Source organism: Delphinus delphis, chromosome 1 (assembly GCF_949987515.2).
Source record: "Delphinus delphis chromosome 1, mDelDel1.2, whole genome shotgun sequence".
In the NCBI taxonomy this organism is placed as follows: Eukaryota; Metazoa; Chordata; class Mammalia; order Artiodactyla; family Delphinidae; genus Delphinus; species Delphinus delphis.
The window spans coordinates 111,783,248-111,810,850 of NC_082683.1; the positions used below are offsets into that span (position 1 = coordinate 111,783,248).

Sequence of the window (27,603 nt, forward strand, 5' to 3'; positions counted from 1 at the left end):
GACCTCGGGCCTTGGCTTCAGGACCCTCTTGGGACTGAAAGCTTAGGCTGCATCAAAAGCCATTGAGCCGGGCCTGGGTGGGTGACACAGGCGAGACGTCAAGCGCTGGGGGCTGGGTCTGAGCCACGCCACGCCCATGCGTGAAGGGGCGCGGCTGCGCAGCGCTGGCGCCGGTTGTCCCAGCTCCCCTCCCCTCCAGTCTGTGCAGGCCGGGCGGGGACCCGAGCTGCGAAGGAGCAGACGCTGGAGCGGTTGCAGGAGGACCCTGGTGAGGATGGCTCGTCCTGTGGGTGTGGATGGACGGTTTGGGGCACGCGGGGTGGGGCAAGAGAGGTTAGCGGTAAAAAATGAATAGAGAAGGGGTGGGGTGGTAGCTGGATGATAGAGACAAATGGGGAGAGAATGGATAGACGCGCTGGTTTTCGGAGCAGGGTGAACGTGCACCGTGGCTGGAGGCCGGAGCTCGGGGTCTGTGCCGGCTGGCCCAACTGCCAGGCGGAGTTGACATGATGACGGCTGCTCCGTCCTTTCCCCCACGCCCGCCCCTTTCCTGCATCAACCAGCCAGACGAGCCTCCCCACCACCCAATTTCAGAGCATCTGGGCGGGGCGTCCCTTGACCCCTTCCCCTGGGAGTGAGGGGCAGGCTGGGGAGCAGAGCCAGATTGCAGCAGAGAGGACCCGGAGTCCATTCTGGGCCCCATTCTTTTCCAAGCCCCTGCACCTCCAAGGAGATCGAGAGCGCAGCCGCATTCTCTGACCCTCCCCGCCCCATTCCTGGGGGGTTACATTCGACTCCACCTGCAAACACTGCAGCGGAAACTAATGGCCAGTCGATGTCTATTTGCATCTCATTTAAATATTGTCCAAGGCGCCTTTCCAGGCCTGCCCCAGCCGTCAGTCACCTCCGTGTCCTTCCCGCGGCCCGCTCCCTCACTGGCTGGGTTTCACCATCCCTGTCTTCTAGGGCTGCATCTGCGGTTGCCAGGTAGGTGGATGTGAGAGGCCTGCTCCTCCTCATTCTCTAGAGGCCATCCCGTCGCCGCTGGCACCATGCTGTCCCCTCAGAGGGCTTTACTCTGCAACCTCAACCACATCCACCTCCAGCATGTCTCTCTGGGCCTGCACTTGTCCCGCCGTCCGGAGCTTCGGGAGGGGCCCTTGAGCACATCCCCTCCCCCAGGTGACACTGGGGGCAAGGAGAGCCGGGGCCCCTGCAGCGGGACCTTGGTGGACGCCAATTCCAACAGCCCAGCCGTTCCCTGCCGATGTTGCCAGGAGCATGGGCCAGGCCTAGAAAACCGGCAGGACCCAGCACAGGACGAAGAGGGGGCTGCCTCTCCCTCAGACCCGGGTTGCTCCTCCTCTCTCAGCTCCTGCTCAGATCTTAGCCCTGATGAGTCCCCCATCTCGGTCTACTCCAGGGACCTCCCTGGCAATGAGGATGTCCACCCTCAGCCCAGCATCATTCCTCTGGAGCAAGGCTCCCCACTGGCTTCTGCAGGTCCAGGCGCCTGCTCCCCAGACAGCTTTTGTTGCTCTCCTGATTCCTGCTCTGAAGCTTCCTCTCCACCTGGCTCTGGCCTGGACTCCAACTGCAATGCCCTGACCACCTGCCAGGACCTGCCTTCCCCAGGACTAGAGGAAGAGGATGAGGCTGAGGAGCAGGACCTCCCTACCTCTGACCTCCTAGAGGCTGATGATGGGAAAATCGATGCTGGGAAAACCGAACCCAGTTGGAAAATCAACCCCATTTGGAAAATTGACAAAGAGAAAACTGAAGCTGGCTGGAAAATCACTGAGAACAATAACTCTGATTGGAAAGTCAATGGGAATATTAACTCTAGCTGGAAAACTGAACCTGGAAAATTCGACTCCGGTTGGAAGACCAATACAGGAATAACTGATACGGGCTCCAAAACAGATGCAGGGAAAACTGATGGGGAATGGAGAAGTGACGTCAGCAAGGAGCCGGTGCCCCACCGGACAATCACGTCCTTCCACGAGCTGGCCCAGAAGCGCAAGCGGGGCCCAGGGCTGCCCCTCGTGCCGCAGGCCAAGAAAGACCGCAGTGACTGGCTCATCGTCTTCTCGCCAGACACCGAGCTGCCCCCCACGGGGTCGCTCGGTGGCTCCCCGGCGCCTCCCCGGGAAGTCACCACCTTCAAGGAACTCAGGTCCCGAAGCCGGGCCCCGCCCCCACCAGTCCCGCCCCGAGACCCCCCAGCTGGCTGGTCCTTGGTCCCGCCCCGGCCCCCACCTCCACCCGTCCCTCCACGGAGGAAGAAGAACCGACCTGGGCTGCAGCCCATAGCAGAGGGGCAGCCCGAAGAGGGCAGGGCGGGGAGCCCAGCTGCTGGTGAGGAGGCCCCAGCCGCAAAGGAGCCAGAGGAACCAGGCCCGCAGGCCGGCGTTGAGGGTAAGAGGCCACAGGAGGTAGCGAGAGGAGGGCTGGGCTTTGGCCTCGCCCACACCTCCAAAGCTTCCAACCCGACCCCCTGTCTCCCCTCCATTCTGTGTCACCCATCCTTCCCGTCCCCTTCTACCACGGAACGCTCCGGGAAAGGGAAACTGGGTGGGTCCTTGGGTTACGGGACTAACTCTTTGCTCCCTCTTTCTCCCGCCCCTCCTTGCCTGGCTGCCCATCCCGCTGGCCTCCTTCCCCTCCGCACCTGCCCCGCCAATCCTGCCTGCAGCCAGTCCCCTCCCGCTCCCTCGGCCTCTGGTTTTCCGGTTCTCGGCTGACGGGCGCCCCCTGTTGGAGGGTGGGGGCGCGGCCGCAGCTGGGTCTCTGCTCCTGGCGCCTCTGGCCGGCTGGCCCGGCGCTGGGCTGCGGCTACTGGGGGCGCCGAGTCCCCCAGAGGAGCAGCTGCTGCCTGTCCGCCTGTCCCCGGTGGGGGCCTATTCGCCTCCGGCTAGGGGGGACCTGCCTTGCCTGGCCAGCCCTGAGCTGGCACTGCTGCTGTCCCCGCTCTTTCCCAGAAGTAGCACCTTCCCCGCCGCGGCTTCCCCACTCCGCCAGGTACCCGCCCCCCCGCTGCCACGGCCACCTCGTCCGCCGAAGGCCCCTCGCTGGACCAGGAGCCCACCGCCTCCTCCCAGGCTACGTAAGAAGGACCCGGGCCAGCCCCGCGGGCCACGCCTCAGGCGGGGCTGCCCCGCCCACTCCAAAGCCCCACCCATCCTCGCCCAGACCTATTTTGGGTCCTGCCCTTCAACCTGGGCGGATTCTAAGTTCATTGGTACTGGGGAGTCTGGCCCTGCTGGCTCCCTGTACTGGGCAAAGGTTGCTGCTTTTTCCGCTTCGTGGCCCGGCCACTCTCCCTCGAGGCCCGGGCATAGTGGATACGGGCTTAGCAGGCTTTCATGCGTTTAAGGGAGTCCCAGCAAGTCCATTGGTAAGGACCTTGGGTCACACCCTCTGTGGAATTCTCTGGCCAGTGCAGTTCGAGCCTGATCCCCACCTTGCTCGGGAAGGGTAGAGGGTGAAGTTCGCTGAGCTCATTGGCTGAGGGGGTTCTGGTCACTCCTTCTCCATGGGGCCAGCCCCACGTGGGCTGCAGCGGGCACCCTCCTCCGAGATGCTGGCGCAGGACCCCGGTTTCCCCTTTCCGGCGCCTTCCAGCCTCCCAATCCTTGGGTCTCCTCTCCCCCTGTCTCTCCTCCCTTTCCCGTCTGTCTTTCCATTGGTCCAGGCTCCCCACGTGCTCCTTGGGTCCCTGCAGACCTGACAAGGGTCCCAGGCGGCGGGCACAAGGCTGCCCCTCCCTTCCCTCGCCCTGTCATCTCCCGCCTTACAGGCCTCTGCCTGGCAGGCGGGAGGTGAGCGCGGCTGCCCCACGTCGGGACTTCCGGGATCGAGGAGCTGGGCTGTGAGGAAGGGAAATAGGAACCGGGAAGTGGGGAGCAGGATGGCAGTGCTGAGATATGTGCAGGATTTCACTCTGGGAGCCTGGGTCGAGCTGCCCTATGCTCCACCCAGCCCTGTGCTCCCTTTCCCAAGACTTCAAGGGCAGGGATGCTGCAGACCCGCGGGAGATGACCCGTGTGGAAGCCTGGAGTCCTTGGGGTAACCCCCGGTGTCACTGCGTTCTTCTTCCCTTACCCCAGTCCGTAGTTCCTGGTCGTTCACCGGCGTCCCCGGGGACCAGCGACTGTGGATGGCAGAAGCCCAGAGTGGGACTGGCCAGCTGCAGGAGCAGAAAAAAGGTAGGACACCCTGACTTCCGACCCTTGGTTTGGGAATCAACTTCCCCTCGCTTAGGCCCTCCTCTCTCAGGGTCAAATTGTGTAAACCGGGCTCTCCAAGTCCCTTGGGGTTTGCCTAAGGAGAGACAGGGGGCTTTGACGCTTCTTCCCTTCCCTGGCCCCCACCCAGGTCTCCTGATAGCTGTCAGCGCTTCAGTGGATAAAATCATCTCGCACTTTGGGGCCGCCCGGAACTTAGTGCAGAAGGTGAAGGTGCCTGTGGGAAGGGCGTTGGGGTTGAGGAGGTGAATGTAGCTCTGAGGTGCAGGAGCAATCAGCGGGGAGAAGGCTGGAGGTATCTCTGGACCCATGCCCATTGCACTGCCTCCAGGCCCAGTTGGGGGATAGCCGTCTGAGCCCAGATGTGGGGCACCTCGTGCTGACCACCCTTTGTCCGGCCCTCCATGCCCTGGTGGCCGACGGGCTGAAGCCTTTCCGGAAAGACCTCATCACTGGGCAGCGCCGGAGCAGCCCCTGGAGCGTGGTGGAGGCGTCTGTGAAGCCAGGTGAAGGGGGAGGAGTGTGGGGCTGGGCGGGTGGGGGCAGGGACTGGGGCAGGGACTGGGCCTGGCTGACTGCGCCCTGTGTCCTCAGGCTCCAGCGCCCGTTCCCTCGGAACCCTGTATGGCCAGGTCAGCCGTCTGGCCCTGCTAAGAAGCAGCCGTAGCCGCTTCCATGCCTTCATCCTGGGCCTCCTCAAGTGAGTGGCCTTCTTTCTGGCATCCCTCCCATGGCCTGGAGATGGCAGGAGTGTCATGGGTGGGACACATGGTGGGTGCCCCATGTCCCCAGAAAAGGCCTTCCCTCTTCCAGTCTCATCTCCCATCCTCCACCCACAGGGGGCTGGAGTCCTCCACCTCCTTGAACTTCTGTTCCCTCCTCTCTCCCCCAGCACTAAGCAGTTGGAGCTGTGGTTTTCCAGTCTCCAGGAAGATGCAGGTCAGAGGCTCAGATGGGAGAGGATGGGGGTGCTAGGCTGGGGCCGGTGGGGGAAGGGATCTCTTCTGTTGGTTCCCCCTGGTGCCAGATCTTACTACTCTCTTGCTTAAAACTCTTTCAAGGAGTCTTATTGTCCATAGGAGGAACGACCCAAATCCTCACTGTAACCTTCAAAGTCTTGGTTATCTGGCCTCTGCCTTCTTCTGCTCGCTGCCTTCAGGTCTGGGGCTTTCCCTGGTCCTGTGACAGTCTTCCTTTCCTGTTCTTCCTGCCCCAGGGCCCTATTTTTACTATCCCTCCACCTAGAATAGGGCTTCCTGCCCCTCCTGCCTCCTCATTAACTTTCATTCATCCTTTGGGTCCTTCTTCAGCGAGGCTCTACCCCCACCTCAAACTGGGCTAACTCGCCCCCATTCCGCACCCCGCTCGCCCATTTTGCTCCCATGGCCCTCAAGTCCTCCTTTTCGTTATAGATTTGTCACCACACGTTCTACGTGTGTCTCCCTCTCTAGGCCGTGGTTCCACACAGGCGGGGATGTGGCAGCTCTGCACCCCTCCGTGTCCCCCTCTCTCTGCCCCAGTGCCCAGCATAGTAAGAGGCCTGGGAGGATGTTCGCCGATTGGTGGGCTGATGCTCTGGACTAGGCCCAGAGCAGGGGCTGATGTTAGCCTGCTCTTTCCCAGGCCTGCTGTCCCTTCTGTACCTGCCCACCGGCTTCTTCTCCCTGGCCCAGGGCGGCTGCCCCTCCTTGTCCACGGAGCTGCTGCTCCTGCTGCAGCCGTTGTCGGTGCTCACCTTCCACCTGGACCTGCTTTTTGAGCACCACCACCACCTGCCCCTGGGCCTGCCTCAGGCCCCTGACCCCCCAGGCTCGCCTCCAGCCCTGCAGCAGACTGTGCAAGCCATGCTGCACTGGGGGGGTCGGCTGGCCCAGAGCCTCCGGGGGGCTTCTGGGGAGACCCCTCCAGGCCCTTCGGCCCCCTCAAGCCCTCCTACCCCAGGCAGCTGGTGGGAGCAGCTGACCCAGGCTTCCCGGGTCTACGCCTCTGGCGGCACCGAGGGCTTCCCTCTTCCCCGATGGGGATCGAGGCATCACAGGACTGCAACTGAGGTCGCACAGGAGAGGTCCCTGCCCGCAGAGGAAGCTGCACCAGGCAGAGGCGTATGGCTGGGGAGACTGTTTGGAGTGCCTGGGGGCCTCACAGAAACTGAGAGTGGAGCCCCAAAGTCCAGGTAATGGGGTTCCTGGTCCTCTCCATGACTTCTGATCTCCTCTCAGAGCCCTCAGTCACCCCAATTTGTTTTTTTTTTTTTTTTTGGCCGTGCCACACAGGTTGTGGGATCTTAGTTCTTGGACCAGGGATTGAGAACCTGGGCCCCAGCAGTGAAAGCGCCGAGTCCTAACCACTGGACCAGGGAATTCCCTCAGTCACCCCAATTTGAAACTCAGTAGGGATCCTTTAGGTCAGAGGTTAACAGTCTGGCTTTTCTACAGCCCTGAAGTAAAAATGGTTATATTCTTAAGTCGTTAAGTTTTAACAGTTATGTAAATACCTGCGTAATATTGTCCATTTTGCCTCTTGGCCCTCAAAGCCAAGAATACTTTCTGGCCCTTTAGAAAAAAAGAAAAAGTTCGCCAACTCCTGCTCTAGGTTTTGACCATTGGTAGCTCTTTAATGGCTTCAGGTACTCTCTAGTGACCCTCTGGATCTAAGCCTGCTGGTTCCATAGGTCCCTTTGTAGTTTTTGGTGTTGTAGACGTTCGTTGTCACCTCCCTAGTCACCCTAAAGGTAACTGTCCCACAACTGCCACTCTGCCGTCAGCAGTGGCCAATCCTGACCTCTTTTGAACCACAGTTGCGTCCCTCAGCCTCTTCCTCCCTCCAAAGTCCTGGGTACTTGGGTTCTTTTTATGGAGGTGGGTTGACCTCTGTGACCCTGCATCCTTTCCTCCAGGAGACCATCCAGCTGGCTGCCCCCGACAGTGAGTGTGTTGGCTCTGGTGAAGCGGGGGGCACCTCCCGAGACTCCCTCTTCTCCTAAGGAACTTGAGGTCTCGGCACCCAGCACAGCGCAGACCCACAGGTAAGGAGGGTCGGGGAGAAAGTGGTGTGCGTGTTATACCTATGTGTTTTTCTGTCTTCACAGAGTGGATGGGAGGCGGTGTAAACGGCCTTGGGTTGTAAAGTCAGTGCTTGGTTTGCGTTGCATCTTTGCTATTTATTATTGGTGTGACACTAATTTCTCTGAACCTTAGTTTCTTTCTCTGTAAAAAGAGGATAATTTATACTTTTGTTATGGTTGTCATGAAGACTAAACGTGCTTTTATTCAATATAAAAGCATTTGGCACACAGAAGGTGCCCAGTTAGTGGTAACTTTTATTATGTTATGTGTATACGAATGCACACATGTGTCCACTGGGGCACTGTTCTTCTCTTTAGTGGGGTCTTCTAATTTGGTATGAGGGGCTGCGTTGACTTTAGGGTCTGGCTTCGGTTCTCTCAATCCATTGAATTAGGCTTCTTGATTTTCCATTCGATTACTTTTCAGGTACTTACTATGTGCTTAGCATTATGCTGGGGGAGGGAATACAAAGGAAAACCTGTTGGAGTCCCTGCCCACAAGGAGCTTGTATTCCAGTGGGGATACCAGTGAATAAACGAGCATTTACAATTCTGTGTGGGAAAGACTCTAGGAAAGGAAGACTGAGTCCTTTGGAGCCATAGAGACAGGGCTTCTTCCCCAGGTCTGGGGACTCAGAGAAGGCCTAGTGATGGTGTGGGTGTGCATCTGAAGGAACAGGATGCAAAGGTGGAGAAGCCCAGGTGTGGTAAGTGAGGAACTATGAGTACATGATTAGTTGTGGCTGGAGTGGAGGATGCTGGCAGTGGTGTTAGGGAGGTTGATGGCTTCAGTAGGCCAGCTAAGAAATCTGGACATCACTCCAAGGCAGTGGGAGCCATTGAAGGGTCTGAAGTCTGGTGACAACAGGCTTGCTAGTTTTAAGTTTTAGACTTAAACAGCTCTGACTGCTGTTTGGAGAATGGAGCTGGACAGGGTTGTCAAGGTTCAGGCACACCAGTTAGATCATATACCAATGGTCCAGAGAAAGAGTAGAGAGGCCTAAATGAGGACAATGGCAGTGGGGTTGAAGAGAAAGATAGATAAAGTGGTGGGAGATACAAACATCAAACAGGTTTTGGTGATCGACTGGATATAAAGACTGAGACAGCCTGGTTTTTGCCAGGAGCAACTGGGTGGAAGGTGATGCCATTTACCACTATAGGGGACACAAGGGGACTGGTTTGGAGGGTTAAGATGAGTCATTTTGTTTGCATATGTTGAATTTGAAGCACCAGAGAAGTGCAAATTGCATCAAATAAGCAGCTAAAGAGTGGGTTTGGAGCTCAGGAGAGGGCTGGGGGCCCAAATAGAATCAACATGTGGTCCCCATGTCTCTTCCAGAGCCCAACTGATGTTTACTGAGCTGAACCAACAGGGACATACCATACAGTGGGAAGGTGAGGCTGGGGACAGCTGGGCACCCCTGCCTCACTTCATCCCAGCATCTCCCTCTGGCTCCTTATAGGGCAGTCCGAGCTCTCTGTGACCACAATGCTGCAGGACCTGACCAGCTGAGCTTCCGGCATGGGGAAGTGCTGCATGTCATCGCGACTGTGGATGAGGACTGGCTCCGCTGTGGGAAGGATGGAGTGGAGGGGCTGGTGCCTGTGGGGTACACCTCTCTTGTTCTCTAGGCCTAGGACCTTTTCCTTTCCTGCACCTCTCTCCCTCCTGTCACCTGGGAATGGAATGGCCTGTGAGCTCTCCCCCATGTAAACTGATCATCCCTGAAGTACTTTCCCTGTCTACAAAATGACACTTTCCTCCCACATCCATTTCTGCTAACATGTAAAATAAACTTTCCTCCTTCCCTCCCATACCCATCTATAAGGTGAAATCTGCTCTTCTTCCAGATGTATAAAAAGGCATTTCCCTCCATGCAATCTCTTTCCTCTTTCCAACCCGCAGTAGGGAATAGCTCCCTATCTGCAAAATGCAAACCTCTCCCCCCTCTATCTTTTTCATCTGTAAGTAGACTGTGGCAGTGCAGTGTATGCCTCAGTTTCCAAGACTAGAAGGGCCTCTAGGCTTCTTCCTGTGTATGGAAACTTTACCCACTTCACCCATCCCATGTTGCCTGTATTTATGATATACTCATGCTGTACTAGGTGCTGAAGTCTGGACACCCCTGGCGGGTGGGCCTGTGGTGTCGGTCTGCCTTCTTCTTCCTTTGTCCCAATAAAGAGTGGGAGTTGAACGTGTCTGTCACTGTCGGTTTCAGGACATAGGCTAGGGGGGAGGGGAGGGAGGCCATATTATGGGGCGCCCAAGGGAGATGCTTCCTTCCTAGCCCAGGTCTAGTTCTTTCTGTTCCCTTAGGAATGATGAAGTAGTCCCCAATTGGTGCCTGACTTGCAGGAAGTGCCTCTCTAGCCTGAGACTTGATATCTTTGCTTGGTGAGACTGATATGGTAGGAGCCTGAGGAGATATGGGAGAGATGGGAAGACTTAGTCCATGAAATTGTACTTATCAGACTATCTGAGGTGATGGGAAGGATTAAAAGGTTTTAAGAAGGGACACATTTTTTTCTATTTAATATCACCATTCTGTGGTGCTATAATTTTAGGAAGCATAATAACTTAACATCTATTACTTTGTTAGGAGTTAATGAGTTTCAGGCCTTTGAAATGAGAATAGCTAAATGCTCTAGAGCTTGGAGGATGGGGCTGGAAATCACTATAAATGATTGCCTAGAGGAGAATCACTAAGAGGTTAGAAGAATAGAAAGCTATAATTATAACCAGGCAACAGGAAAGTTAGGGAGAAGCTGAGAACTATGAGGTGAAACAGAGGAAAGAAATTTTAAGTTTTCCTTCATCTTTGGGAACTTGGTTAAGAGCACAATGGGCTGGTGTTAGGAGAAAGGACTTGAGGAAATAAAAATCTTAGATCTGAAGCTTTGGAAATACTCAGGTGCAGGGTTGGTTAGAATCAGATGTCTCATACTTTTGCCATTTTCTAAGATTTAATGCTCCCCATTCCTGGCCAATTTATGTTATTCATCTGCTCCTTGCTTTAATTTTGCTTTTTGTGTTTGGCAGCCCTCTCAGTTTTGGACCTTAGTTTGCGTTTCAGGTGTTTTCTAGGGTGATGTTTTTCAAACTGGATTCTGAGAGCCTCTGGGAATTCATAGTTATATTCTTAAGAGCGGGAGTACTCAAGTTTATGATGCGTCTTCAATTGCAAATTACTCCTGCAAAAAGTAGTTCTGTTTTTATAAAGTTTTAATTTATAAAAGAGTAGATATAAAAGATGACTTTGGGACCAATATTTCTTAAAGTGAGATCTACACAGTAATCTTTGTGGGGGGGCATGATTCTAAAGTTTTAGAAATCCTTTACTGATATAGAGCTTTAATTTCCTGTGATTCAACCTGCCCTCTCCTTTTCCTGACTCCTATCCCTATGTGCCTGGTTTTATAGTGGGTAATCCTCAAAAGTGGGAGGAGTCATAGAACAATACTGTCAGAGCATCAGTGAGATATGGTGATATTGGCAGTTGGAGCCTAATGGTTCTCAGGTAACAGAACAGGGGACCTCCTTGCAGGACATCTTGAGATAGGACAAACATTGATATGAAATTAGTTTTGTACTATTATCATTACATATTATCTAGAATAGAACAGCTGTAAGTAGGTATTAAAGGGATATTAAAGGTTAAAAAAATTAAAGATTAAAAAAACTACTAATGTATTGTTTTTGCAGCCATGAATAGACTGTTGTGTGATAGTGGGACGAACCCCAAGTTCTTGTAGGAGTGGAGATTGAGCTCTTGCAGTCAACTGTCTTGATGCTTCCGAGCAACTATAGTCTAGCTGACTCAAACCCTAAATGTCTGACTCCTGTCTGGGGCAAGATTTTGTTAGGTCTTTCGGTTGTTGGCAGGAATGGATTTATCTTCCTTAGTAGGATCATGCTTTGGCTATTTCTGACACTTTCCTATTTGCAGATGAACATAAAGATTTTGGAGTTCTGGCTCCAACACTAGTTACTAGGTGATCTTTGGCAAGTTATACTTAACCTTCCAGAGCTTCAGTTTTTGCTTCTACAAAAATGGGTATAGTAACTACAGAGGGCTATTATGAGGATTAACTAGCTACAAGATCTTGGGTGAGTTACTTAACCTCTCTGTTGCTTCAGTTTCCTCATCTATAAAATTTGGTTTTGGTACCAACCAAAAAGGCTGTTGTGAAGACTAAATAAATGAATACGTGTAAATTGCTTACAGTGGAAATGGTCTAACATAGTGGCCTAGAAAATGTAGCATAAACTTATGATGTCTATGTGTTACAAGGGGTAGAGGTGTAGAAGATTATCATGTTGATTGATTGATTTGGTCCCAGACCAAAAAGATTGTAATATTGAGGAAATGGCTTTATCTGATAGTCAACAGCGGTTAGCATGCCCACGTGGGGCCCAGGATGCTGATGATGTGGTTTTAAACAGATCTCTTTGGAAACACGATGGAGAAGATCCTGAAAGACAACTGGAGGATAGGAAAGAGGAAAAAAATAGCAAGCTCATCACTCTGTAGTTAGGAAAAGTTTTTTCCATTTAATACTAGACTTTCAAGGATTGAGATGCAAGCTTTTTATGCAATTACATCCAATGTTAAAATTGGTAATACATAATTTACAAAGATTAACATCAAAACAATCATCTATTTAGATATGCTTTTGTAAAAAGGAAATATATTAGCAGCATTTATATTTTCCGCAATCACACAGCCTACAGACATGCAGACTAACTCTGTATCTATTTGCAGTGATGTAGTGCTTTGCCCCGCATTTCAAACACCAAAACCCGCCTGGCAGCTAGGGGGTTCTTTTTATTCGTTATTATAAAACAACCGAAAAATAAAAAAAGGCATTAATTTCTACACCAGTAAGAAAAAACAAGTTTTTGCACTTACCTAACATTTGATTGTCTAAAAAAATTTCAGTTTTTAGTCTTTCAACAAAAGAAAGATAAAATGACAGAGCGTAGTGTCTTTTGCTTCTGTTCTCGCATTTTACAAAGTTTTTTTTTCTTTTTTCGTCTTTTTTAAAATTTTAGTGTTTAACACTATTAAAGGAAATATTGAATTTTAATCTCTTTCTTGTCATTTTCCTGCTTTGACTAAAAGGAGACCCCCAAAGTGCCCCTATTCCCACCTCCCTCCCACCCGGCTCCCTGCAATGAAAACCAAAAGAAACCACTCAAACGGGCTTGGACATGCGATTTTCCCAGCTCCACACGTGAGTATCTTATACCCAGGTCTCTTAGTAATGTACAGTGCTTCTCTACAGTAAGAAAATACTCCAAACTATTTTCTTAATTCTCTTTTTTCTTTAATAAAATATTTATTCTGCTTTTTCTCTGCTCAAGGGGATCTTTGGCATCCCCTGTCTCTTTTGTTTTTTTTGTTTTTTCCTCAAGATTGACACAGAAAGGAGAAAAAGAAAGATTCAATGGAATGGAAGGTGGTCAATGTTTCTACCTAAACAAGTCAGAGCGTCGTCATCATAAAAGGAAATGTACAATTAGGAGAGCATTGGTCCAATATTAGAAAAAAGTAATGGGAAAATGTTTAACTATTGTATTGCTTACTAATCACGCAGCAGATATATATATATATATATATACATACATATATATATACACACACAACTTGGCACATTTAAAAACCATCTTTTCTCTTATAAGAACACCTAAAACGTATATGCATATGTCTGTCTGAAAAGACAACAAAGCAAAGCTTTTTAAATTTTATTTTTAAAGAGACAGTATTATCTGGTAACTTCTGGTCAAGAGAATGGGAAGGAAGGTGACACCCTGGATATCCCTCCTGAAGATGAAGTCATCAGGAAGGTGGAGGAAAGATGGAACTAGGGGTGGGGAGAATACACTGTCTCTTTAAGAGATGGACATTGAAAACTGTACAAGTAAAACAAGAAGTAGTGTTTTCAATTGATAATCTACACTCACAACAAATACTCTGATAGGTGAATACTGCTCAACAGTTTATGTAGTGACTTTTGTTGGGGGGTGGTTAGAGTTCATTTTTATGTAGGTTTTAAAATGATTTTTCTTTGAAATGAATCTCCATTCGCACAGCACAGCAGACACACAAGAACCATAGCGCATAAACAGCACGTGTGCTGGCGGGGGCCTGGGCTTCTCATTAGAAAAAAATATGTTCGGCAGGTTATGAAGGTTAAAACAAAAATAGTTACAATAAGTACTGTGCCCTTCTGACCCCATGGGGGCCTTCCCTATTCCATGATTCCATTTGGGGGAGTAGAGGTAGGGAGGGGGCAGCAGTTACAAGTGCTTTGAGTTGTCAACTCACATTTTACTTTGACCTGGTTGGGCAAAAGAGGAGAGAGAAACTTTTCCTAGTCAGGGATTTGGAACAAGGCCCAGCTACTGTTTCTGTTTTACGTCTCGGGTAGCTCTTGGAGCCTATAGAGAACAGACAGGGTAGGGGTGGGGATCCTGGCCCTAACCCTTTGGAGTTTGAGTTATACCTGGGTATAGGAAGCAGCTTCTTAGCAATGCCTACAGGATCAGAGGATGACACAGAAAAACCCAAGCTGTGGGGAGGGTCAAGTGCTGTAAAGTACCAAAAGATTCTGGTCATCCCCAATGTGCTCTGCCCTCCACCCTACATTATTAACCCTCAGGGTGAAGCAATGGAGAGGAAAACAAGTTAAACTGAACTGTTTAGACAGATCCCCTTCCTCTTCCTCTCCACTAGCTCCAAGGTTTACTAAGTACCTAATGTCAATGACATGGCCCCATTCCCCTTGCTGGACGGACCCTTCCCACCCCTGTCTACACTCAGAGAACAGGAGGCAGGACTGTTAGCTCCACTGGATCCCAGATGCTTGAGGTTCTCATTCTTTGAGGTTCACTTCCGAAAGCTGTTTTCTGGGATAAACAAAGTACGCCTTCGAAGTTTCCTGCCTGATCCTTCCTCCAGCAAGTAGGTCACATCGATGGCTGAAAACAGAACCAAGGAGGCTCATCAAATACTACCCTCCCAACTCCTTATTCCAGATTTGAGCTCTCAGGAGATCACAGGAATTCAATGGTTCCATTTCTGACCTATAAGCAATTTAGGCCTTCTCCAGCCCCAAATGAAATAAGCTGTTCTCCAGGGAGGAGATCCTCTCACCTCCCAGTTTCATTCCCAAGATATAACTAAACACGGGTCCATGAAAGAACTGTATCATTTTTTTGGCCATGCTGTGCAGCATGTGGGATTTTAGTTCCCCGACCAGGGATCGAACCCATGCCCCCTGCAGTGGAAGCGCTGAGCCCTAACCACTGGACTGCCAGGGAATTCCCAATAACTGTTCCTTTTTTTAAAAGTTTATTTATTTTGGCTGTGCCGGGTCTTAGTTGCAGCATCCACGTGGGATCTAGTTCCCTGACCAGGGACTGAATCGACGCCCCCTGTATTAGGAGCACGGAGGCTTACCCACTGGACCACCAGGGAAGTCCCAGAACTGTACCATTTTTAAAGAATATTTTCCAATCTAAGCAAGCAATTAGAAGTTGCTCTTTTTCATTCCCTCTCTGCTGATTTCCCATTTATCTTAAACCCTAGAGATGAGCCTGTTTCTCCTTACCATTTTTCCCAGGGATTTTTTCAAGGAGATTGAGCAAGATCTGGTTGAGTCGTTCCCGTTGACTATGCCGTCGTTCCTCAGGGGTACAAGCTACTTGGGGTTCTTGCCTACTTTCCTCTGTTTTTTTTTCACCCTCACTGACTTCAGCAGTGGCCCCCTCCCGTTCTGGCTCCTCCAGGCTGGGCATCTCATTGGCTGCTTGCTCCTGACTGGCCAGAACCTCTTCAATCAAGGGCAGAGCATCATCCTCTTGGCCCAGGTCTTTTAGGGGTGGCTTTGAGCGCTCAGACTTCCAGGATGATCTGCCAGAAAGATATGTGAATTTAGAGAGGAAGGCTAAGGAGGGCACTTGGGGATGGAAGGGGAATGACGGGAAAAGATCTCGAGATGGCTTGAGATCCTGCAGTCTAGCTGTTAGAGCCTTGGCTCAAGAGGTAAGAAACTTGGCTATGGTCTTCACTTTATTATTTTTTGAAAAAAACCACTACCTTTCTCTGAAATTTAATTTCTATTTACAAAATTCAATTTTTCTTCTTTCCTTCAGGAATCCACAAAATAGACCAGAGCTGGTAAAACGCATAGCTAGCTCTGATTGCTTCATGAGTACACAGAAGTATGGCATAACCTTGTGATACCAATAGTCCAACTAAAATGAGCATTTAAATCGAGTTTTTACTTTTCCTAAATTTCTTCTCACACCTATTATTTGGTATTTTCTTTTTCTAATATTGAAATATAGTTGATTTCCTATGGTAAGCTATTGATGTAGGTAAAGTGATTGTTACGCTACCATTCAACAGAAAAGGAAATTGAAGAAAAGCCTTCGGTACTTTCTCTAAGAATACACCTCTGTGTACAAAATAGCACAAATAAAAACTACGAGCCCAAACTGCTCAGTTAAAACCATGCACTTCTAGCTACTTCTGTTCCTTGACAGAAGTCCTAAGAGCTGATACACCTTGGGGTAATAGGGAAAGCTTGCAGAAACCTAAAAAAGATTTGTCCAAATCTGTCTGGAGTTCTGTTCCAAATCCTTCCCCTTCTCTATCTCTAATCTTACAAATCTCCTTCCCTGCCCCAACTAAGGCTCCATAACGAGACCACACCTGCTGAAGTCTAGTTCTTCTATATTACTGTTGGCACTATATTGGGCTACTCTGTCAGAGACTCCCCAATCCCAGGTGTGGGGCTGAGTGGGTAGGTGGTCATTCTCTTGCTCCATTCAAGTTATTGGTTAATCCCTTAGGCTCCTTACATCCCCCATGGGACTCACCGCCCTCCGTTCCTCTTGTAGTTGTCTGGGACATAATGAGGCTGCAGAGAAGAAATGGAAGTGGTAAGTGTACTGCTGAAGCTGGCAAAGCTGACACAGATGATCTGGGGCAAACTCAGGATAAGGGAGGTGGGGAGGTGGGGAGGTGGGGAGGTGGGGAGGTGGGGAGGTGGGGAGGTAAAGAAAGAAAATAACTGGGCTATTGGGCTAAAACCTTTATTAAGTTGGGTGACTGTGTTAAGGTCAGAAGTTTAGTCCTAATAATCTGTAGGCCACAGTGGTTTTTAGCATTTTGTAAGCCTAGAATGATAGTAGAAGGGATAGGCTCAAAATTCTTTTTGTCCCATCCCAGCTTTTAAGAAGTTAAGGTTGGGGTTTCAAAGCTGATCAGTGAGCTGCTGACTAAGCAAGCAAAGTCAAAGAATTTTAGATGAGAGGCAGCGCTTGTTGGTGGGCAGAAAGAATATAAAATAAATATGATTTAGGGAAATCCAAAAATAATACTAGGAAAAATAGGAACATAAAGGTTTGCTTTCTGGTTAGTCTATTTCTAAGCATTCCAGGATGACAGCTCTGAATTCCGACAGGTCCACTGAAAAAAAGACTCATGGATGAGGAATTTAGTCCAGGGTTTCATTATAGCAAATACATGGATAACCAAAACCTTTATGAAATGATGACAAATGGCACAATATAACTGAAGGAATATGTTCACAATTTGAAAGAAAAAATAACACATAGGAAAAGGGCTGAAAATGAAAATGTTAACAGTAGTTATTTTCTGTGTAGTAAGATAATAAACAATTTTTTCTTCTTAATGCTTCTGTACTTTTCAAATTTTATATAATGATAATGTCTTATATTTTAAATCCAGATATAAAAAAGAAAAAGCACTGAATTATTTTCACCAAAGGTTTCTCAATGTTACTGATATTCTTTTTGTTTCTCAATATTATGGGTGTGAAAAACATAACGAAAAACTATGCTATGGGGCTCAAGGGCAAAGACTGTAAACAGGTGAGAGAGAAAAAAGAGGGAAACCTAACTGAAGTATAACAACAATTCCCTGAGGCACAGCCCATGCCAGGAAATGCAGAATAAATGCATTTTTGCTGCTCAAACATACCAAATAGAGAGGGAGTTTTCCAGTTTGGGATGGAAACAGGATGAAGAAGCAGAGAGCCACTTGAAAATGCTCACTCTGTGAATTCCATGCATGAACTAGATTGTCCTGACACGTACAGTGAAGAGAGGAAGGGGACTTACTGAAAAATCTCTTTTAGGAGTGAGCTTCTTGGGGAAGTGATCAAAGGCATAGGGTTTGGTGCAGACGGGATAGCGGTTCCGGTGGATCTTGTAAAACAGGTGTGCTGACTTGTCAAGCCGATAATCACAGATGTACACATCTTGCTCCTTCACTCCTTTGGGTCTCCCTATGAGTCCAAACACTGTTAAAGAACCCTCCCTACTTCCCCTTCCTACTTCCCCTTCCCTCACCCTGAGCTGCCCCTCACATACCATTGGGAGAGCAGTGAGACCCCTAAGAGGGAAACATGGTAGCTGTTTTGAGAGGGGGAACAACTAAGCATTTGGTGATTTCAGAAGAAAGGAGACATTAGTGTCAAAAAAAGGGGAAAGGGAATCTAAGAGTTGAAGGGCATTCTATAGGATGGAAAGAAACCAGAAATGTAGACTGAGTGCTGCAGGAATTTTTGAGAGAACATTTACAAGGAAAAACAGAGCACATTTTGGGGAAGTTATCAGAAAAGAATAACTGTATAAATGAGGGAAGCACATTTGGTAATGAACACTTTATAAAGTGTGGGACTGAGGAGTCATCATGGGGCTTCAAGCAGTTAGTTTTTGCATGGAATATATATTCTCCTGGACTATTTTGCTGTGATACTAAGAGAAAGAGCTAGGCAACTGAACTTACTTATAATGATATCTAACATATACTGAGTTTTACTGTGAGCCGTAAACTGCGCTTAGTGCTTTTGTAGATTATTTCATTTAATCCTTACAAAACTCTCTAAAATAGATACTAATCCCTATTTTCAGAAGGATAAGTAACTTTCCCAAGGGCACACGGGTAAAAAGTGGTAGAGCTGGAATTTGAAATTAGATTGTCTGATTCCATTGTTAACCACAAACCTTATGAAACTATTGTGTTTTGTTTGTTTGTTTGTTTAATGTAGAGTTGATGATGGCCGTAAGGATTTTGGAATGGGGGCGTGAAGTAACTTATCTTCCCACAAGTACTAATAGAGTGCTAATTACATACTATGAAAAAAATGAATTAACAAAAAGAGAATTAACATTTATTAAGTAACAAGCACTAGGTAAAAGAAAGAAAGAATATTATATAGCTCTCTGAAGCGTCATAGCTAACCTTGGATAACCTTTTATCAGAGAGAGACTACACGAACAGAGTGGGCAATTGTAGATCAATGAATAGCAGATAAGAGGTCATTTTTTTAAGTAGTCCACATCACTTACCTTTACAATATGTATACAGATCCAATACACAGCAGGTCCCCACTACAGCCTCCAAGGGAATGATCTCATAAAGTGGCACCCGAAATAGTTCATTGTGATAGAACCGACGGGATGGAGAGTGGTGGGTTTCATGGGGACGAAAATAATGGTGACCAAAGGCAAACCGTTCCTCTCTAAAAAAAGAAAAAAAGAAATGGGAAAGGTTTAGTTAAGTAGCATGATCCTAGTGAATATTCAGCTCTGTGCTGGTAGGGTACAGCTGAAAGCATAGAGATAGGACCTCAAAACATACTTTTCATTCTTCCAAAGCTTCTCAATGCGGAATATGTCAAGTTTATCTCGGTTAATGTGAGACAATAGTCGATAGGACTGACGGACTGGGTGGCCATCAGGGGTGCGCCGACTATCCCTCATCAGATATACACAGTCACCTAGGAAGGCACAGGAGAAGGTTAAGACACAGAGGCACAGAACATAGGAGAAGGTTAAAATGATTCCTGCATAAATTCTGTTAGGTATCCCTTAGTCTGACCCAAGGTCTACACAGAAAGAACTTTAAAATCTAAAACAATAAAATCTTAAACAATAAATACATAACTACACCAGCAGTCTAATGGTGATGACAATCAATTCTAGACTATGAGAATGACATGAGGGAAGTCCTCCACCTCTTGTAATCCTATATGTCTTTCCCAGTCTTAAAATTAGCTTTATAACACCCTGGTCTCTCCAATTTAGTTTTATTGGGTGGAGGTAAATGTATGTAAGTCTAAGGACTTGAAGATATAAAAAAGGTATACTCTATTGCTGCTAAACGTCATATGGTGACAATCACTATTATGCAGACAGCAGATACCCCCTACTGTTCAGAATGGTCAGCTTTGGCAAGGAAGGTCAGCTTCTGTGTACACACCTTGGCGAAGCAGCAAGTCATCTCGGAGCAAACAGATGAAGTAGACACAGCCAGGCTGGGCATAGTGGGGCCGAGGGATCATGGGTACCTCCTGGTAAGAGCAGAAAGCCGATGGATAAGGGCTGGGACTATTGTATCCAGCCTCTCTATTCAAGAGAAAAAGAACTAAAACCGAGAATTCCCAACCAATTAAGACTTACTGTTTAGTCATTTCAATACAGCACAGATATTAAAAAAAGATGACAGCAACTAGAGTTGTTAAACTTGAAAAAGTGAATGTAGAGGACAAACCTGACAGGCTAAGTATCCCAAACTGTACTCTATGAAGCACTAATTGTGTGGTTGCTTTGTGCCATCTAAAGGGCATCTGAAAATGTGTGAAGGGGGACTTAGTCACAGTGACTGGAGGAGGCTACTAGCATTTAGTGCCCAAGGGTTAAGAAAGCAAACATTCTACCATGTATCCCTCACAACACTGAAGAACTGTCCACTCAAAATGACAACAGCACCACTGTTAAGAAATACTGCTTGGGCTTCCCTGGTGGCGCAGTGGTTGAGAATCTGCCTGCTAATGCAGGGCACATGGGACATGGGTTTGAGCCCTGGTCTGGGAGGATCCCACATGCCACGGAGCAATTAGGCCCGTGAGCCACAACTACTGAGCCTGCGCATCTGGAGCCTGTGCTCTGCAACAAGAGAGGCCGCGATAGTGAGAGGCCTGCGCACTGCGATGAAGAGTGGCCCCCACTTGCCACAACTAGACAAAGCCCTCGCACAGAAACGAAGACCCAACACAGCAAAAATAAATAAATAAGTTAATAAACTCTTACCCCCAACATCTTCTTAAAAAAAAAGAATCTGCCTGCCAATGCAGGGGACACGGGTTCGAGCCTTGGTTCGGGAAGATCCCACATGCTGCGAAGCAACTAAGCCCGTGTGTCATAACTACTGAGCCTGCACTGTAGAACCTGCGAGCCCAACTACTGAAGCCCGTGCGCCTACAGCCCATGCTCCACAACAAGAGAAGCCACTGCAATGAGAAGCCCGTGCAACGCAAGGAATAGAAGCTCCCGCTCGCCGCAACTAGAGAAAGCCTGCGCGCAGCAACGAAGACCCAACGCAGCCAAAAATAAATAAATAAAATAATTAGGAAAAAAAAAAGAAATACTGCCTAAATACCTCCTTTTATAGAAGATCACACATATAAATATGGCAGAGCCAAGACAAAAACCCATTTAATAACTTGAGCAAGATACCCGACCTACCAGCTCTCCTAAAAAATGGGCCTAAGACTAACCTTTGTTGACTTCGAGTCCAGTGCTCTTTTCACTTAAACATTGCTTAACATAGGTGATATTTAGAGTACACAAGTTCTAAACTTTATAAGTTACTTCTGTCATGGATAGTAGTGTTTATAAAAACCATGGTTTTATATAGTACCATTCCTTCTGTAGATTTCTAAGTATTCTCCCATTGGTCTCAATCAAAAGGGAAAGGGAAGGGCAGAATTATTACCCTCAATGTAAAGTGGAAGAAACTGAGGCCTAGAGAGGCTGAATAACTTATCAAAGGAAATTCAGTGCATTAGGAGCAGGGCAGATAAAATACCATGTGCCACATCTCCTACTTTTAGATTAGAGTGTTATCAGAGGGCAACTTACTCTGTCCACAGGCCTCGGGTCACACTGCTCACAAAGGTAGTGCTCCACATCTGAGTTCACTCCCATGCAGTCACAGTGCTGCCACACCTGTAGAAAAAAAAAGCGTGTGTGTATGTAGGGGGTTAGATTTACTGAGAGAAGTCCTGGGGGCTAAGAATAAAAAAATGTGCGGGAGTTCCCTGGTGGTCCAGTGGTTAGGATTCGGCGCTTTCACTGCCGGGGCCTGGGTTCAATCCCTGGTCAGGGAACTAAGATCCCGCAAGCTGTGGCAAAAAAAAAAAAAAAAAAAAAAAAAAAGGCGGTAGGACAGGGTAAAGTAAAACAGGAACTAAGGATGTTAAGGAAGTAAGTGAGAAATTAGAGATAATGGTAAAGTAGGGGGAAAAAAGAATGAGGACTAATCTGAACATAAGTATACAGATTGGTTCATAATACACAGATCTGGGCAAACAAAATAAGGAGATGGATAGGGAACAGGAGGATGAATGAATACAGTACCAAGCTATTACTTACAAAGTAATATGTTATCAACAATATGGCCACTGTGAAAGGATTTATAGTTATGTTTTGACTTATCCTTATCTAATTATATCCTCCCAACAATCCTATGTGTTACTCTTAACTCCACTTTCCATAAGGTAATGAGTGCAGATGAATCAAATGGGGATACTAGGGCTAAAATCCAGGCCTTGACTCCTTCATCAGCAGCTCCATATATTGCATTCCATCCGTATTAATGCTATATAGAGTGTAGTACCTCTAATGTTTTTCAGGTAAAGCACTATCCTAAATATTATCATTCTTCTTCTTTTTTTCTGGTACGCGGGCCTCTCACTGTTGTGGCCTCTCCCGTTGCGGAGCACAGGCTCCAGACGTGCAGGCTCAGCGGCCATGGCTCACGGGCCCAGCCGCTCCGAGGCATGTGGGATCTTCCCAGTCTGGGGCACGAACCCGTGTCCCCTGCATCGGCAGGCGGCCTCTCAACCACTGCACCACCAGGGAAGCCCCTATCATTCTTCTTGATCCAGATTACATTAGGAGTGTGCAGTGGAAAATGGGCAGAAAGAACAGGAGGTAGAAAAAAGAAGGATAAAATGAAAGGGGGATATATCAAAAAGGAGAAGGACAATACGGTGAACAGTAAGGGATAACAGAAACCAAGGCAAAGTTAAAGTTTATAAAAAGCCCATCAAGCCACGCCAAAAGAGGCAGGGGCTGCTGCTTTGAATATAGTCACGATGCTCATCAGGACTAGGCTTCTGCTTCACCTCCTGACCCTCACCATGCACTTGTCACACTGGATCATGAGGCCTTCGTCCTTGTAGAGGCCACAGATACAGCGGATAACATCATCATCCTTCTCATGACCGTTCTCCTTCTCAGAGACTGAGGTCTCACTGCTGTCTGCCTCACTTGCTGTCTCTCCCACAATCTCATCAATCTGGGCTGATGCCTCGTGCCGGGCATTGTAATAGGCCTTTCTTAGGCGGCAAACATCTCTTCCAACCGGCGATTTACGTCCATAATACTTCTGAAGAAAGCAGAAGAAAGAAATCATGTTTGTCTTCTCAATGTGGCTTAAAAATATACCTGAACAGGTAGCAGGATTTTCTTTACCATCCCATTTGGTTAACATATTTTTAATACCAACAAATATAGGTCCCAGACAGTTGAAAACAACTTAAACTGAACTAAAATGAGTTAAAATTAGAATCTGCATGGTATTTTTTCCATTTGCTCTGTTGCTCTGTTATTCAACTCCTATCATAGACCTTATTATCCATTAGGATCAAAAACACAGTGGTCATGGAACATGATTAAGTACTGCAAGCATTAACGTGGAGAATCTCTCCATTTACCTTTGTCTTATAGATACTACGGACAAAGCTACAAGTTTAAATACATTTGAAAGCTGGGTTTCAGGAGAAGGCATGTTAAAATTCAAAATTGCTATAATTTTTCTTGCACTTGTCTGTTTTTCTCTCATTTCTTGTCTTCAGTCTCAATTCCTCCTTCATCTAGTAGTCTCTTGTCCTTCAAACACCTCTCTAAGGTATTTCAAAATCACTGAATGATATCTTCTCTTCTATACATCATACCCATCCTCTCCTTTAAATCAGTTCAAGACCACCTTCTCTCCAATGAGCTTCACCTATTCTGCAACCTATTAGTGTAATACCCCTCAATTCCATCCTTAAGATATATTTATTTGCCTATCCATATTTCTGTGTATTTCACATATACTTATTGTCTCTAGTAAAGAGACTACAGATATGACTTAAATGTAGTAAAATGTCTGTATTACATAAACATAAAATTTCAGCACTAAATTAGGTTTTTACAGAAATTGTTTTGGGAGTATGATTTAACCTTCAATTCTTGTCATATCACTGCCTTCATTTATTATATTTCCAATATTTAGTAAACTATAACCGTTATCCTAAGGGTACTTGATAAAAATTGTTGTCTTTCTTAATCAGAAATATGTAGGTTGCTAGGAGAAGAGCGTAAGAATCTTAAACTTCTAGAATAGATCTCTTCAGAACAAACTTCTTAATCTGTGTTTGAAGTCAGTGAAAAGTACCTCAGCATTCCGAAACACCTTGAGCATGTCAGCATCAAAAGCCTCCACTGTTTTATAATAACCAATGAGGATCTGCTTCTCTATGGTGGAAAGATCTAGGGGATCAGAGATCTTCTCATAATAATCAGCATTCCTGGAACATAAAGCCAGGGTGTCAATCTGGTACACTTAGGACTTTTCTAAAACTCAAATGATTCCCACATATGTAAACTTACTTTTTCTTTGGGGGTAGGTTCAAAAGTGGTGCTGCCAGTGACTGTCGGGAAGAATCTGCAAGAGAATGCAAGGTTTAGTAGAAGGTCTGACTATAAGAAACAAGGGAGGCAAGTATTAACTCCTAACTCAAAAAGTAGAATCACTAAAATTTAAAGTTAGGAAAAAAAAATCTAAGTTTTCTTTTTGAGGCCAGTGAAAAATGCAAGGACTTTTCAGAAATGTGGGCAAAGGCAGAGATCAGAAGATGCTTTCAGGATTACCTGGAATATGAAAGATACAGTGTATATACTTGAAATATAAAATAAAACAGTGTTAGTTGGGTAATGAAAACTTTCTAAGAAGAATGAGAGATGGGAACTTACTGAAGTAGCTAGGGTGCTTAGGGCAAATTCCTACTCAACAAAATTTATTACATCAAAGATCATCTCATCCAAAAAATGTTTTCTAGTTCTCATTAATTGCCCATAGTTAATATTACTCTGTTGGTTTGGATTCAATTAAATTCAAGATAATGAATAATTCAGTACTCTAAATATTTTCTGGAATCCATCTTCTTGTAACAGTTGCTCTGTATTATGAAAATAGAATTCATGGTGTGGGGCTGCTTCTCATTTGCTATCTTACTTTATAACAACTCACTACACAGAGAGAAAAAAGCCTATTGTTTCATGCCCAGAATGCAGTGACATATAGATACATCTACTGCAGTTTCACAGTAGATCCGATGGGGCTGGTTGAGAATACAGAGTGTGATCTTTAGGGAATGTAAAGGGAGTAGGTGCCACAAAACTTTACATATTAGGACAGGCTGGTCTCCCCTTTCTTCTTTCCATGCTTAGGTTAACAAAATGGCAAAAAACCACTAAAACATGATGATAAATAGTAGAGAAAGAAAACCAAATTCCTCAGAATTTAGGGAAAGGAAGGAAGCAAAAGCTGATGGCTGATTATAACAACAACAAAAAAGACTCACAGATATGGAGAACAAATTAGTGGTTACCAGTAGGGAGAGGGAACTGGGGAGGGGCAAGATAGGGGTGGCAGATTAAGAGGTATAAACTATTATGTATAAAATAAGCAACAAGGATATACTACTGTACAACACAAGGATATAGTCAATATTCTGTAATAACTATAAAAATTGTGATGACAAAAATTTATAACTTAAAAATTGCGAATCACTATACTGTATACCTGTAAAATATAATATTGCAAATTAACTATACCTCAATTATAAAAAAAATAAAATAGACAAAAAAGCTGATGGCAAAAGCTGCAATTCTTTGTTAAAATCTCTCATTTTAAATATCTACAAATTTCCTGGTCACAAAAACTCACGTACATTACCAAACTACCTATCTAAAATTAAAAATTCTCTCCTTCTCCACCCTCACCCCCAATACAAATCCAAGAGATGTGTCTTAGAAGAGGAAAGGAGTGGGGTAAATATGTTTGCATGAAAATGCTTTGAAAGTAATTTTTTTGCAACTTCATATCCTTTTCCTTAATGTAGAAGTTAGGGCCTGTGAACCTTCCAAAACATATGCAAAATTATGTACATAATGTTTTTCTGGGGTAAGAGTCCACAACTTTATTCTCAAAGATATCTGTCAATCAAAAAAGGTTAAGAACCACTGATGTCATACATTCATAATACTTTTTCCTTAAATTGCTAATTCATTGCCTCATTCAGGAAAATTATATCCAAGACAAAGACCTACTTCTTTCTATCCTACACCTAAAAAATGTGATTTCTAAATATAGTACTTAACTATGATAAAATTCCAATAAATACAAAAGATTAACCTAAAGATCCAGGGATTTAGAGACAACAATCCCTGAAGACTGTAATCAGTCCTATAATTCTATACTCTGACAAAGGAAGAACTAAGTAAACCACCTGAATTCCTAGCCCTAAACTGTCATGCGTTCTTGGTCTTGGATATCTCAGGTGAGGTAAGTGATATAATTTTTTAAAAAGCTAAGAAGAAGGAATTTGGGGTAAATATGGTCACCTTTATAAGAGATTATGCCATCACAGATCTCTTTGAAGATCTGGGCTAGGCGGGCTGCCCGAGCTACTTCAATGTTTTCCTCTGCTGCTGCCAACCGCCTTGTTCGAACAGATCGAGCAGTCTGCAGGGCGGAGAACTGGGTCATGAAGACGTCTGGAAGGATAAAGTGAAAATTAGTTTCAGGAAAAGAGCTCTTTCTCTTCTGTGATGGATTCCTGTGATTTTCGCAATTTTCCTTGAAGTGACTAAGTAGATTAGTGGTTATGGAGTTGTTTCTCTCCTCCTTAAAGAAAAATCAGAAAACACTGCAGTTTACCAGAGAAGACAAATCCTGCAATTTAAAGGGACTTACTAATGGCCAAATGCTATAGAGTAGTTGCAAGTCTGGGTTTCAAAATGAGTCTGTCTGTTTTTGAATTCTGGTCTCACTGCTTACTAGCTGTCTGATTTTGGGAAAGTTACTTAAACTTTGTGTCTCAGCTTCTCAACGGTAAAATGGGAAGAGTGGTAGTACAGGCATACCTTGGAGATATTGCAGGTTTGGTTCCAGAACACTGCAATACTGTGAATATTGCAAGAAAGGGAGTCACACGGAGCTCTTGGTTTCCCAGCACATGTGAAAGATATATTTACACTATACTGTAGTCTATTAAGTGTGCAATAGCATTATGTCTGAAAAAACAATGTACATACCTTAATTAAAAAACACTTGATTGCCAAAAAGTGCTAACCGTCATCTGAGTCTTCAGCGAGTTGTAATCTTTTTGCTGATAGAGGGCCTTGCCTCGACGTTGATGGCTGCTGACTGATCAGGGTGGTGGTTGCTGAAGGCTGGGGTGGGCTGAGGCAGTTTCTCAAGACAAGGCAGCAGTGCAGTTTGCTGCATCTTTGACTCTTCCTTTCATGAATGATTTCTCTGCAGCATGCAGTACTTTTTTTTTTTCTCTCATGCAGTGCTCTTTGACAGCATTTTACCCACAGAACTTCTTTCAAAATTGGAGTCAATCCTCTCAAACTCTGTCACTGCCTTAGCAACTAAGTTTATGTAATATTCTAAATCTTTTGTTGCCATTTCAACAAAATCTTCACAGTGTCTTCACCAGGAGTAGATTCCATCTCAAGAAGCCACTTTCTTTGCTCATCCATACGAAGCAACTCCTCATCCGTGAAAATTTTACCACGAGAGTGCAGGAGTTCAGTCTCACCTTCAGGCTCCCATTTCTAGTCCTCTTGCTATTTCCACCACATCTGCAGTTACTTCCTACACTGAAGTCTTGAACCCCTCAAAGTCACCCATGAGGGCTGGAAACGACTTCCAAACTCCTGTTAATGTTGATATTTTGACCTCCTCCCGTGAACCACAAATGTTCTTAATGGCATCTAGAATCTTTTCCAGAAGGTTTTCAATTTCCTTTGCCCAGATCCATCAGAGGAATCATTATCTGTGGCAGCTGTAGCCTTATGAAATGTATTTCTTAAATAATAAGACTTGAATGTGGAAATTACTCCTTGAT

General features: G+C 46.3%; 2 protein-coding genes and 1 pseudogene across 11 annotated transcripts in view; 1 reads left to right on the forward strand and 2 right to left on the reverse strand.

The window, feature by feature from the left end:
• Positions 1-42: 42 nt before the first annotated feature.
• LOC138414070 (putative uncharacterized protein RUSC1-AS1) lies at positions 43-849 on the reverse strand (annotated as a pseudogene).
• On the forward strand, positions 151-11,727 carry RUSC1 (RUN and SH3 domain containing 1). 7 transcript variants are annotated; one of them, XM_060031393.2, is made up of 11 exons: positions 151-268; positions 967-2,418; positions 2,696-3,106; positions 4,110-4,208; positions 4,378-4,460; positions 4,579-4,753; positions 4,842-4,947; positions 5,140-5,186; positions 5,871-6,420; positions 7,144-7,272; positions 8,778-11,727. In XM_060031393.2, exons 2-11 carry the CDS (start codon positions 1,053-1,055, stop codon positions 8,944-8,946), a joined length of 3,135 nt encoding a protein of 1,044 aa, XP_059887376.1. In that variant the 5' UTR covers positions 151-268; positions 967-1,052; the 3' UTR covers positions 8,947-11,727. The 7 variants fall into 7 exon arrangements, with proteins under 7 accessions (XP_059887376.1, XP_059887319.1, XP_059887348.1 ...); XM_060031336.2 differs by lacking the exon at positions 2,696-3,106; XM_060031365.2 differs by lacking the exon at positions 2,696-3,106 and having other exon boundaries at positions 6,189-6,420.
• Positions 11,728-11,841: 114 nt separating this feature from the next.
• ASH1L (ASH1 like histone lysine methyltransferase) overlaps positions 11,842-27,603 on the reverse strand; it is a 217,150-nt gene continuing 201,388 nt past the window's right edge. For all 4 annotated transcript variants that reach the window (XM_060031254.1, XM_060031244.1, XM_060031235.1 and 1 more), the window contains 12 exons: positions 26,090-26,242; positions 24,074-24,128; positions 23,859-23,991; positions 22,557-22,805; positions 21,275-21,361; positions 19,614-19,704; positions 18,993-19,131; positions 18,701-18,873; positions 17,468-17,634; positions 16,202-16,242; positions 14,929-15,230; positions 11,842-14,296 (listed from right to left, as the gene is read on the reverse strand). In XM_060031254.1, coding sequence (XP_059887237.1) covers positions 14,205-14,296; positions 14,929-15,230; positions 16,202-16,242; positions 17,468-17,634; positions 18,701-18,873; positions 18,993-19,131; positions 19,614-19,704; positions 21,275-21,361; positions 22,557-22,805; positions 23,859-23,991; positions 24,074-24,128; positions 26,090-26,242 — 1,682 coding nt within the window. In that variant the 3' untranslated portion in view covers positions 11,842-14,204. The remainder of the gene's footprint in view (positions 14,297-14,928; positions 15,231-16,201; positions 16,243-17,467; positions 17,635-18,700; positions 18,874-18,992; positions 19,132-19,613; positions 19,705-21,274; positions 21,362-22,556; positions 22,806-23,858; positions 23,992-24,073; positions 24,129-26,089; positions 26,243-27,603) is intronic.

Excerpts from the sequence above, each read along its gene's own strand:
- RUSC1 (XM_060031393.2), top strand. The coding sequence starts at position 1,053 with ATGCTGTCCCCTCAGAGGGCTTTACTCTGCAACCTCAACCACATCCAC. Across the intron at positions 3,107-4,109 it reads ACCGCCTCCTCCCAGGCTAC|TCCGTAGTTCCTGGTCGTTC; the intron begins GTAAGAAGGACC and ends CCCTTACCCCAG. Across the intron at positions 4,948-5,139 it reads TTCATCCTGGGCCTCCTCAA|CACTAAGCAGTTGGAGCTGT; the intron begins GTGAGTGGCCTT and ends TCTCTCCCCCAG.